This window comes from Poecilia formosa, unplaced genomic scaffold (assembly GCF_000485575.1).
Source record: "Poecilia formosa unplaced genomic scaffold, Poecilia_formosa-5.1.2 Scaffold129, whole genome shotgun sequence".
NCBI lineage: Eukaryota > Metazoa > Chordata > Actinopteri > Cyprinodontiformes > Poeciliidae > Poecilia > Poecilia formosa.
Window position 1 is genome coordinate 174002 of NW_006800068.1, and position 13284 is coordinate 187285.

The 13284-nt window shown below is 39.3% G+C and overlaps 1 protein-coding gene across 1 annotated transcript; it reads right to left on the bottom strand.

Moving 5' to 3' along the window:
* Positions 1–239: 239 nt before the first annotated feature.
* On the bottom strand, positions 240–4720 carry LOC103144559 (tripartite motif-containing protein 16-like). The gene is made up of 2 exons (XM_016676181.1): positions 2993–4720; positions 240–1087 (listed from the first exon to the last, which is right to left on the bottom strand). The coding sequence occupies exon 1, from the start codon at positions 4690–4692 to the stop codon at positions 3025–3027; it is 1668 nt and encodes a 555-aa protein (XP_016531667.1). The 5' UTR covers positions 4693–4720; the 3' UTR covers positions 240–1087; positions 2993–3024.
* Positions 4721–13284: the final 8564 nt, after the last annotated feature.

Below are 13284 nucleotides of genomic sequence, written 5' to 3' on the forward strand. Positions count from 1 at the left end.
TTAGATTTTTCTTTATGCTGAATATCTATTAGTAAGACAGTTTTGCGAGGATTAATACAGCTTAATGCAGTAGCAGAAATAATCAAATCAGTAAAATCAACCATCTATCTTTCCCTAATGCTGACACTGAGAACTAAAAAGGGAACCCTTGAGAAACGGACGGAGTGCAGGATGTTTGGACCCCAGAACCGGCCTGATGATATAGAACGTGTTGCAGCAGGAAGAAGAGGAGGAGGAGGATGATCGACGAAGGTCTGTAGGTCTGATGAGTTTTGTCTCTGCATGGCTGTGAGGTCACGCAGGCCTTGGTGCTGGCAGGAAGAGGACTGACTTAGAGCTGCAGGTCTTGGATCTTAGGGTGACTTACTCATGCGTGTAGCGATCCTCAGCTTCTTGTCTTCCAGATCTGAAGCCCCTTCATCTTGTTTCAAGATCTTTCTGGTCTGTTGAGATGTAGGCGAGCTGACCACATGAAGGAAGGCCCCAGTTCCTCCTCTTTACCTTTGGTCTTTGTCTTTATCTTCATATTTGTCTTGGTCTTTGGTTTCAGAACCCAGCTAATGAGAGAAGTGCGATGTGAAGCCACATGTTGGGGGCTGACAGGTTGGTCCCCATGCGTAGGACAGTCTCCGGCTCTCCGGCTCTTCTTCACCTTTACAGGGTTTATCCTCCCTATAGATACACTTGCATTGGCTGGCTCTGTTTTCATGCTTGTTTCATTGGCCGTCTGCTTGGACAGATGATCTCATGTCCATCATTGTCTTAGAAGACATTATGTCCTGATGTCTGTGTTCATGGCTGATTTGATGTTTCAGGTTTTTTGGATCACAAAATAGAAAAGGAATCAAGTTCAAATCACTTTGATCTAAACTGATTTAACAACAAATAATACATTGAAATACATGGATAAAAGCAAGTTAAAGGAAAACCATCAGAGTCCAGAGAAGTTTAGATTTTCATGAAATATTTCTGTCATCAGAATGAAAGAAATCATCAGCAGTGATTTCCTTTATGGCTCCTGTAACACAAAGAACTAAACCGGAAAAATAAAGAAGATCAGAACAGCAGAGACACCAGAACCATGAACCAGTATTGTGGTCAAGACCACTTAACCCGAGACCAAGACCAGTGTATCAAGACCCAGACAAGACCAAGACTTTTAGGGTCTGAGACCAAGTCAAGACCAAGACCATGGCAAGTCGAGACCGAGTCAAAACCAAGACCAGCAGCCCGCGCTAGATGACACGATAAAATGTAAAATATGATCAAAATTGCTTCTCAAATTGATAAAGATCCATATTTCCATAAAGATTCATATTTTATACCTTTATATCTAGGTATAAAAATACCTAGATATTAAATACTCAGTAGATTTTACCAATATTAAATATTCCATCTCTGTGCTACAAACCGCGGTGCTCTTGTGTCATCCCTAAAAATATAACGCCCTGGGCTTTTGCCCATATTGCTCATTTCAGAAACCACCACTCTCTGCACCATTAAACATAGCAATTGAGGCAATGCCCTGACGGTAAATAACGCTCAACTATGAACACTGACAAAGGAACAACAAGCAAGAAGTAACCAAGCAGAAGGCGCTCATCGTGACTGTTTTCACTCTCTATCCCAGTACATGAAGCCAGGTAGTCTGACACCATGGCAGACATTACAGCTGCCACTTTGAACGAAAACAATCAAAGAGCATTGTGCATGCTATGCGTGCTCTTTCGTCCTTGTGTTTTAGTTATTTGTTCATTTAAAAAATATCAACATACATAATTAAATAAAATATTATAGCTACTGCAGTGTACGCAGAGCATTAGAAGAACAAAGAACGGGTGTTCTGTCAGGTCAGATCGTCATACGCTTAGCACAAACTCACTGCTATATCTATCAGGCACGTCATTACCATAAGATTTAATTTAATCAGCAACATAGAATCATGACTTAGATCGTCATACACTTTGTTATTAAGAGTTGTATGGCATCCTGACTTAGTGCTTAAGTAGGTTAATGAGTTTTACACGGGCGTTTGTTGTAGCTGCAGCCAGACCCTACTTTAAATACACTTTGAAACCATGACAACGCATGTATATCTATATAGTTATCATTGAAAACAATTTAATGTCTTATTTTTGTCATAACTTGCTGCGTATGGTGAAATGACAACTCCTCTGATGGTCAAACTTTTTAATGCGCATGCAGGCATGGTACTCACTGCATGTTTGCTATTCTGACAGCGTATGGTAATCTGATAGAACAACGGTTCTCAGTGAGTGACACTCCAGTCCTATCTAATAAGTAAAGAGCCGTTCAGAAGAATCATACTGTTCCTGAATGTCGCATCACTATATTGCAGACTTTTGGACACAGCGTTGTCCCATATATGCGACAAGTCAGTCAACACCAATAACTCAGGCAGTGAGTGACAACTTTTTTTCATCACAAATGCTTATTCTATACAACTAGCTTTGCTAGCATCATGTCATCGGAGCTTACCTTTCTTTGAGCTACTTTTCTAAGTGACGAAAAAAGTTAGATGTAGTCTCCACCGTCTGTGACAGCGAAGTTAGCTGTGGCCATCGGATTTCTTATATATACAACGCTATTCTATTACTGTCGATTAGACAGACATCTTCTGCCGCTGAGAGAAAACCACTGCGTATGTCTCAGAGCACCGTGTGTGAGTGAAAGGTTGAGAGGGGGAGAGGAGCGTAACAGAAACACATAATTGCTTGGATTTTAATTGGTGCGTTTTGCATCCACTGAAAACAAAGATGTTAACAAATAAATTGGACAGTATGCTGCACATTTAGTGATATTTTCACAGTTGTCGTCTCGACTGGTCTTGAAATAAAATGCCGAGTTCTCAGCACCCGAGACCAAGACAAGACCAAGACCAAATGCAGTCGAGTCCCAGACGAGACAGAGACCATCAATAAATGGCCTCGAGACCAAGACCGATCTCGAGTACTACAACATTACCATGAACCCTGATCAACAACCTGAGAGACAAGAGAGAATCTATCTGGGTTTACAGAACTCTGCTGAGGATCCAGAACAAACACAAACTCCAGCCAGTATCGGTTCAGTGAATCTGGTCTGGACTCTGTGGAGGAGAGTCATGGTTTCAGAGACGCTGTAGAAGGACAGAATACCTGCTGTGTGATCCAGGTACACTCCGACTCTGGAGGAAACTGGACCCAAGATGGAGGTCCAGATGGTGTTGTGTCTAAACCCTGAACTGATTTGAGAACAATCTAATGACCAAGATTTGTCATTATATCCAAAACCACATTCATACCCACCTCCTGCTCTGCTGATACTCTTGTATGCGACTGATATATTAACTGTGCCTCTTCTCTCCACTTCCCAGTAACAACGTCCAGTCAGACTCTCTCTACTCAGAACCTGAAACCATCCAGTGAATCTGTCTGGATGACTAGAATAAAACTGATCCTGATTCATCCTTGTCACCTTCCTGTTTCCCTCTGATAGTACCAGCCATGTGAATGCTGTGTTTGGATCCAGAGTGATTTCACATGAATATCTTAAGAATCCAGCTCTGCTCTTTGGTTCTGGTTCTGACAGTAGAACATCCACCTCAGTGACCATCAGTGAGATGTTTGTCCATGAGTCTCTCAGGACGTCCTGTAGTTTGTCTCTGAGCTCTGACACAGCTGCTGTCACGTCCTCAAAGTGTCTCAGAGGACGGATGTTGATGCTGGATGAGTGTGTCGACTCACTGAGTGCTGGCAGTGAGGGGTAGTTGAGGAGAAACTGGTTGTGATCCTCTGTGTGTGAGAGCTGCTCCAGCTCAGCGTCTTTCCTCTTCAGCTCAGTGATCTCCTGCTCCAGCTTCTCCTGAACATCTTTGACTCGACTCACTTCAGTTTCCTGCTGGGATCTGATCTGCTGCTTCACCTCAGAGCTTCTTTTCTGGAGGAGACGGATCAGCTGGGTGAAGATCTTCTCACTGTCCTCCACTGTTTTATCAGCAGAGCGATTGATGGCCTCCACCTCCTGCTGAAGCAGCTTCACATCTTTCTCCTGGTCCTGGATTCTCTGCTGGATGTTTCCTCGTCTCTCCTCCAGCTCTCTCTGCCTCTCAGTCCTTTCTGCTGCAGCTGACACTGTGTCGTGACCTTTATGTTCATCCACAGAGCAGAGATAGCAGATACACTTCTGATCAGTGCGGCAGAAGATCTCCAACAACCTATCATGCTTAGAGCAGATGTTCTCCTGGAGGTTCTTGGACGGCTCCACCAGCTTGTGTTTCTTAAATGCAGCTGAATCATAATGAGGCTGAAGGTGTTTCTCACAGAAAGAGGCCAGACAGACTAAACAGGACTTGATGGCTTTCAGTTTTCTTCCAGTGCAGGAATCACAGGCCACATCTTCAGGTCCAGCATAACAGTAGTCAGCAGGAGCAGCTTGGAGTCCAGTCTTCTTCAGCTGCTCCACTAAAGCTGCTAGCATGGTGTTTTTCTTCAAAACAGGCCTTGGTATGAATGTCTCTCTGCACTGAGGGCAGCTGTGGATTCGTTTCTGATCCTCTTGATCCCAGTGATCTTTAATGCAGGTCAGACAGTAGCTGTGTCCACAGGAAGTCGTCACCGGATCCTTCAGTAGATCCAGACAGATGGAACAGGAGAAAGTCTCTCGATCCAGCTGAACTGCCTGCTGCTCCATTTCTGCTCTCAGTCACAGTGACTGTCTGAGTTTCTCTTCCTCGAAACAGAAACAGGTTTTTCCTGATTTATGACTCATGTTTCAGTGCAGAGAGGCTGCAGCCAATCAGGTTTTACCTACAGCTTATCTTGGTTACACCCAGCCTACTAGTTCAGATCACAATAATAATCCTTCCAAGGTTACACCCAAAGTTTTATCAGATCATGAGGTTTATCTTAGGTAAAAAAGACAATACTGTATACAAATGGGCAGGGACACATTATAGGGTGCAAAAAGTGATGACAATTCTATAGCTCCCTGACCAACCGGGGTCCCTCCACAATTTATTTATGTATGTATTTATTTATTTTTGTTCATAGAAATTAAAAAAAGATTGGGGCCCTGTCATTCACAAAATTAATCATGTTGCCTTTAAAGGCGGCTTGGAAAAACAGGTTATGACGTGTTAGCAATGGACTAAACAGTTTTAACTGCTGAAAACAGTGACAGAGGACACAGATATGTGAAGTGTGGAAGCCCCTATTGTATTAAACTGTTATTGGAATAACAGAGTTGGTTACCTTAAGGTAAAAACAACAAACAGATTCCAGTCCAGGGGGGAACTGCTGACTCACCACTTTTTGTTGATCGGTCACATAAACTGAATCCTAACAGACTAAATTTTGGTTTCACTTTATCATCCCGAGTGTTTTGACTATATTTACATCCTTATTCAGTTTATAAAACACAATTTTCTGTTTATTTTTTGTAATTTTTGTCTTCTAAATTGCTGAATATATGTTTATTGTGATCTGTAAAGTGATTTATTCTGCTGATTACGTTGCAGCAGCAGCGGTAGCTTCTTGGGTTCAGTGCAGCCTTGTTGGGAATTATCCCCCTGGGGGTTTATGAGGTTCCTGATTAAATGGTTTAGTCATTGTAATCAACAGCTTGTTACTTACCTTCACTTAGATATATTAGGTCAGATGCTTGATGCTTTTATTCCTCATGTCTTCTTGCAACAAGAATAACCCCATATATCTTTTTTTTCACCCTTTAAGCCATAAATTTATCAACATATGCTTCCTGCTCAGTCTACCAAAATCATTCAGAATCACTGCTGAGCCTTTGAACACCAATCGTTTGAAATCGTTATCTTCTAAAGGGATTACAATCGTATTCCTCAAATCCCTGACCATGTACCTCCCCTGCACGCCTCTGTGCCGACTCAACAGAGGCGTGAGAGCAAGTCAGGCTGCAAATCTGCCAGCTACGGCACAAAATTACAGCAAAATGTTGTGGGAAGATTGTGGAAGAATTCCCACAAACGCCTGATCCAGGTCAAACTGTTTAAAGGCAGTTTTACAAAATACCAAGACATTTACACAAGAGGATTAGAGCCGTTAAAAAAGAAGAAAACAATCTCAGAATTCTGGGTTTTGTTCTCGGAATTAAAGTCCGAATTCTGAACAAGGTCATAATTCTGAAGTTAAAGTCATAATTCTGAGAAAAAAGCTAAAAATTCTGCAATTCAACTCTGAAGTCTGAGAAATAAAAAACTCAACTCTGAAATTAAAATCTGAATTTTGACTCTGAATTCTCAGAGTAATATCTCAGAATTCTAATTTTGAGAATACAGTCAGACTTCCGAGATTAAAGTCAGAATCCTGAAATTAAAGTCCAAAGTCTGGGAGAAAAAGGTCAGAATTCTGAGAAAAAACTCCAAACTCTGAGATTAAACTCCAAATTCTGAGAAAAATCCCAAACTCTAAAATTTAAGTCAGAATTCTGAGAGAAAAAATTCTGAATTATGACAAAACCCTCAGAATTCTGAGATTAAAATCTAAATTCTGAGAACAAAGTTCAGACTCTGAGAAGTAAACTGAGAAGTAATCTGAGATTAAAGCCAGAATTCTAACAAAAATTACAGAATTCTGAGAAAAGTCATAATTCTGAGATTGAAAACAGAATTCTGTTTTTGTAGGCGTCTTCCAAAGAAACTGAATTTCAACATGGTAATAAAACATTCTAGAAGCATTTTTATTCTTCTTTATTCTACAATTTGACTAACAGACATAACTTTGCTCACCCTTCCTACAACATGAACGGTTTAGTCAAAGTCAAACCGTGAGACGAAAAAATGTTTTACAGTGTTTGTAAGTATCTGCTTCCAGCTGTGTTGTGTTTAACTGAGTGGATGAACAAGAAACCCATTTAAAGCAGTTTGTAGAGCCCAGATGAGGTTGTACAGGTGATGTATAAGTGTGGCCCATTAACCGTTTAACTCCATAGTGGCGGCTCTTAATGGGATTAAATTACATACCTTCTCCACTAAATAATTATATTCCTGCTTGACTAAACAAGAACTTCACTCTGCAATGCAGCTGAGTCAAGAAGGCTTCATTTGCAGGCAGCTTTATGACACTCTTAGCTTTATTCCTGAGTGAATCATTTCATGTACGGCTTTATTTCACAGACATTATGACTTATTTTTGGTGTATTGCTGTAGCATTGTACATATAAATTAATTACTTTGTGTTTCTGGTCGCCTGTTCAGCAAAGGATTAACACCCTGTGTTACCTTTACTGTAACACATCCCTGTTGAATTCTGGCTTCTTAAGGTTGTTTGTAGCTGAAAACACACAGTTTTTGGGTTGCTTTCTTCATTATTCCACATAATTTAATACATAAAACATCTCTGGACATGCATAGGTGGGGAAGGTAACACATGAGTCGCATTGAAGTCAGAACGCAGCTCACTCCGCCATGACAGACGCCAAAACAGCATATGGTAAAAAAAAAAAATTCACTTTCAAAACATCTTTTATAGTTAAAAATCTTTATTTTTAGTAAAAAAAAAAAATCAGTTTAATTTATTTTCTTTTGACCAAACTTTATGGCCCCAATTTAGTTTCTGACATCTTTTCCCAAGTTCAATGCTGTAATGTCTTCACCAGCTTTCAGAGGTGGTAGTAGCTAGTTACATTTACTTGAGTACCTTTTTAAATTTATTTTTAGAATAATTTTTTTGTACGGTGCGCTTTTTACTTTTACTTTGAGTAATTTTATTATAAAGCATCTCAGCTTATAGGTTTTCTCCAGACTGTATGATAAACATGTTTTAACCAATAATTCACCAGACACAGACTCACACCTGCAGTTTTTTTTCTTTATTTCATATGTTTTTTTTTTTATTGAAAGAAACTGATTTGAAAACATTTTCTTTTGCCTGATTTTATTTTATTTTTTTATTATTGTCATTTTGGTCCTTAAAATACCAAAATTTCCACTCAACTTCATATTTTGGTCCATCTGATTATGTAATTTTTAAATAGTAAATGACTGATCGTTTGATCAGTTTCTCGGTACTTGAGTAACTTTTTACCAAATATTTTTTTTTTACTCTTGAGTAATTTCTTTTGCAAAAATAATGAAGTACCGCATCGACGATCAGTAAAGCAGAGATGTACGCTATAGTTCATAATGTACATGTACAAGGGACCCCCAGTGTGTTTGGGTTATCTTTCTGTGAATAACAAAAATCTTCCAATACGTGAGATCCCTTCTAAAAACTTATATATTATTCAAACACTAAATACACTGAAAAAACACACAATCTTACCAAATATTTTTCTCTAGTTTTAGTGAAAATATCTTGGTACACTTGAGATAAAACAAAACTAACTTAAAAGTAACTCATCAGTAATATGTAGAGGTTTGTTTTAAGTAATTCCTTGATATTGATGAAAAAGTTCTAGTTTTTTTTGGAGATTATTTCACTTGTAGCATGGGGAAATTATCTTGTTCTAAGTAAATTTATCTGCTAAAGGAACCAGCATTTTTCACCAATATTAAGTAATTATTTACTTAAAACAAGCTCCCATATCTTGCTGACAATATATATTTTGTCTTATTTCAAGTGCAATAAGACATTTGCAGTAGAAACTACTCCAAAATACTTGGTAGTATTTGGTGTTTTTGCAGTGAATACCCTAATATGCATTATTACTCATCGTGGAAACTGTGTATTTTTCCTCGGCACTGTCAAAGACATAAAATGTAGAGTTATAGGTGGAGGATATTCATCTAATGTATTCCCTGAACTGCACCACTGCTTGAATATTTAAAACTAAAGCTCATTTCCCATGTTTCTGTGAGAAGAAGCTGCATCAGCAGTAAGATGGTTTGCATGGTGGCCCCCTGCTTGCTCTTTAGAAATGGCACTCTTCCTTCTGTCACCAACTCTTCCTGCATTCGCTGCTATAGCAGAGTTTGAATTTTTTCCTTTTAAGCAAACTGGAAGAGCATTTTTTTCTTCCAAATCCAGGAAGTTTCTGCACCTGCTAACACTAAAGGACTGTCAGGCTGTGTCCATACTTGTACAAATGCTGCTTTACTTTTTCCACTAATGCAGCATTTTATACAACTTGTCGCTCATCCTTACACACACACACACACACACATACACACACGCACACACACACACACACACACACACACACACACACACACCAAAAATCTTTTGGAAAGCACAGTATAAAATTATGTTTTATTGGACAAGTGGAATAAGGTGCTGTTATGAATGAGCAATTAATCATCTCCACAACCAGCCCTCAGGTTCTGTCACCCTGCTGACATTCAGGCTTCAAACTTCCCTTTTTGATCACTTTCACAAACGAGTTGCTTGGCTTTTCTTGAATCTCCTCTGTAGTTGTCCTGCTACAGACTTGGTCTGCCAACTGATGTACAATAGCTTTGTTCTCATTACAAATGTGCGCTAATCTCAAAAAAAGCAACATTTTCTGACTGGTGTTTCCAAAAAATAAGAAGCATACATGTGAATACCACTACCACTCCTACCACTTCCTGTTGTCGTCTTTGCCTGCTGGTTTTTTTTACTGCCGGTGAAAAGTGAAAGACGGTATGAATAAAAATCCATGTTTTTTTTTTTTTTTTTTTTTAAAGACCTATGGATGCACAATATTAGATTTTTGGTTGATATCTGATATGCTGATATATTAACTAATTTGGCCGATAACCGATACCAATACCGCTGTTTTTTTTCCCTATACCTCCTTACTGAAACTATATGGCTTTCTATACTGTGGAATTAAAAAACTGCATTGTCTGTTACCAAAGGAAACTTCAACTTGCATTATGTTTAATGTCAAATTTATTCATGACATTTGCTCTAAGACAGACAACATTCAATTGGTGCAAGTTTGACGTTGTGCTATGCTGCAGGTATCTTTGCTAAGGTTTGTAAAATCCTTTTATATTGGCAAGTTATTTTGACAGAATGGCCGATGTCTGATACCTTACCTATAATATCATGCATCCCTAGAAAAACATGATTTTTTTCAAAACTGACATGTTTCCATTAAGTTAATTTATTTTTATAATTCCAATTTGTGCAATTTTACCGTTAATGGAAATGCAGCTAATGCCTCAAAAAGTAAACCAAGTCAGCTAAATCTTATGCTGCCCTCCGGCCTCTGCTGGTTGCTGATTTCTGCTAACTGTGTTAAACTCTGCTCTGCACTCACCCAGTGTGAGATAATCTGTCTGATGAGCATTGTCTGATTTCCTGACCTGCTTCCTGTTTTCTGACCATCGCCTTTTCCTGCTCCCTGACTGCTCTGTGTTTTTCCAACCTTCTTCTTCTTGTACCTGGATATCGATTACTGCCTCCCTGACTTTGGAATCGTTCTGCCTCATCACCCTTCTTCATTGCTGACGTAAACTCTTTACCTGACCATTGAACTTTCAGTGAAAAATTGGCAGAAACTTCAGAGTGTTGATGTGCAAAACTTGCACAGACATTCAACTAAAGAGTTGCTACTGAAATCATGGAGAAAACTGAGAATATTTAATACTTTTTAGATTTTTATTGGTTATAAATCTTTAATTACTTAACTCAGTACCACTTTATATTGGTATCACATACAATTTCTGTAAAACACATTGGAATTTGTTGTTTCTGACTTACCAAAAAATGTAAAAAGCATTGCTACATCCAAATTAAGTCATTTTCTCTTGGTGCTGGACACAATCCCAGTTAGACCAGTATTGAAGTTGGCAGCTTTACTGCAAACCCTAGTGTTTATATTTTGTAGCCAACTGGCAAAAAACAATAATTTTGCTACAGAACAGCAGCAGCTGATTGTTTCTCACCATTTGAACAATGCAGCTCAGGTTTCCATGGGTGTTGGGTTGTATAGATTTGAGGAATCTACTGACTGAGATTCCTGACTGATGGGGAGACGAGAGAGTGAGGGTGAAAGTGAAGTTAGGGGAGAAATGATGGGAGATTTAAACCTTTCCGTCCAGCTAAAAGAGATTGATGAGGTGCTTTTTCTTGGTCAAGACCTACTGGGAGAAACGTGAACACAGATTTATGTGCTTTCGATAACCTTTGCTACAAGGTTCTGCTCCAGGCATCATGATCACTCTCAGGAGTTTAATGTATAGTAAGTAAATGAGCTGTAAAAGTATACGAGGCACTCTTCCTGTTTAAGTAAGAGAGTATGCATACATCTCCATCAATGTTCCTGCATAAAATCAGAGCAGGATCCGTCTCCACAAGCACTTCTTGTCTGTGCTTCATCCTCTCAGCAGCAAAGCAATATGCGAGATGCATGGTGAGGTAAAAAAGGAAACGTTAACGGTGCATTAGCGTAAGTTCTTTAGTCGGTGACATCAGCAGCTGCTCTCGTGATTGGTGGGACGAAAAAACAGCCCACTCAAGGCCATCCATGGATATCGATTAGATATAAGCGCTGAACGTGACTAAACATGCGGGAGGTGTGAAGATGAGGAGGCTGTTAAAGACACCTAAGTCATGACGAAGGTTCCCACAGCAATGTGGGATTTTTCACTCTATCTGATGGAACGGTTGAGATTGGCAGTTCTGATGGTGGACTTCTCTCAGTCAGTGTTGCTGTAGGCTGTCTTTACAGTGGACAGGGACTCTGGTATTTCCATTTCATGTCCAGCTTCAGTGATGCTGGTTCTGGGGTTGGTCTTGAACACTCTAGCCAGTTTGCTTCATTTGGATAACAGTTTGGATCTTCTACTACCCATCACCAAGAGGTGATCATTCCTGTTAACTTAAGGACTAGCCAGATAAAAACCAGACCATTATTCTACACTTTGCTTCATCCAGAGGGTCTAGACCCTTAGCTATTGAGAAACGATTGCTAGCTAGAAGTGTTGACTCTTTCACATTTGTCTGTCTGTGAAGTATATAATGCGCCAGTTTGATGCTATGAAGCTTACCGGAAGTTGCCTGCGCTGTAAACAACCATCAGCGCTTCTTCTCAGTCGGCTGTTAATGCTAAATCAATATTTAGCCTATGATATATCGCATTAAATAGAAGTGAACAGCTTCGTTCACTTCTATCTCTACCATTGCTAAAGCTACAGAAAATAAGCGTCGTTGTTCACAACTTCTCCTTCTGTCTTCAGTAGAAATTTTACCAGAGAAATCAAGTTCAGAAGTAAAAAAAAACCTGATATACTCGAGCATAAGCCTATATCTTTCCATATGGTCTCCCACTGATTGTAGAAAGACATAATAGCATTACATGGTTGAAAAAGTCCATTAAATTTTATTTGTTAGGAAGTGTTACTTAGTAATGTGTTATCTTATTTTCGTTGCTCTGCCCCTATGTAGATCCAGGAGCATGAATAATATCACTGACATGCCAAATTAAGCAATATCTTAGCAGCACAAGCTGTTCTGGAAACAGACACATTGTGTGCCAGGAAGTACACAGAAAATGCAATTAGCCCCAGAAACCAGGAGAGTGAAACACAGATTTTGCTCCAAAAGGTTAATAGGAGTCATAAAATGAATTCTGAAATGACACAACAAAACGGGTCATTTTTCTTCTGTGTTTTCATGCTTATGACAACAACACATCCTACAACAAACTGAAGATGAGCTGAAGTGTTGTGTCAATAAGAAGTCACATGCAACCCTTTGCCTAATAGGCTGTTATTTAGGTCGTAATATACACAAATGGTAGGTTTTAAAGATTGTGACTGTCTTGGAGGGAAAATCCTGACATTCATGATGTTGCACCATCCTAGCAACCCACACTGGCTGATTTAATCCAGGATAAAAAGGAGGCTATAACCAGAACGCTGGTATGAAGCTGTAGGAGCTGCATGTGTGTGTGCGCCTTTCTGTCAAAACAAGCCTGACATTTACCTTCAGCAGTGGTCAAATATGTGTACAATAGCCTTACATTATTACAGTGCTTGGTAAGTTGTATTTACATTGCAGCAGAACATGTAAAATAACAATAAGCTTTAAGCTTTGCTTTAAAAGACCAACATTGAAAGTTCGTACACAGCAATCCAAACCATAATCAGACTAAAAGGTCTAATATATAGCTAAAATTTAATGTGAACCACTTTTGTGTCTGTACTTGTTATGAAGTCCTGCATGTTAAAATCAGTGAAAGAGAAGTTAGTCGTTCTCCTACCAAACCCTGGCTTTCAGTAACACTCTGCTGTCCCTGCACGAGTTATTATTACAAACCATACTTATCCAAGCCATCATCTATTTACTACATTGTTATCATGTGAGGTTTTGCGCGTTATCG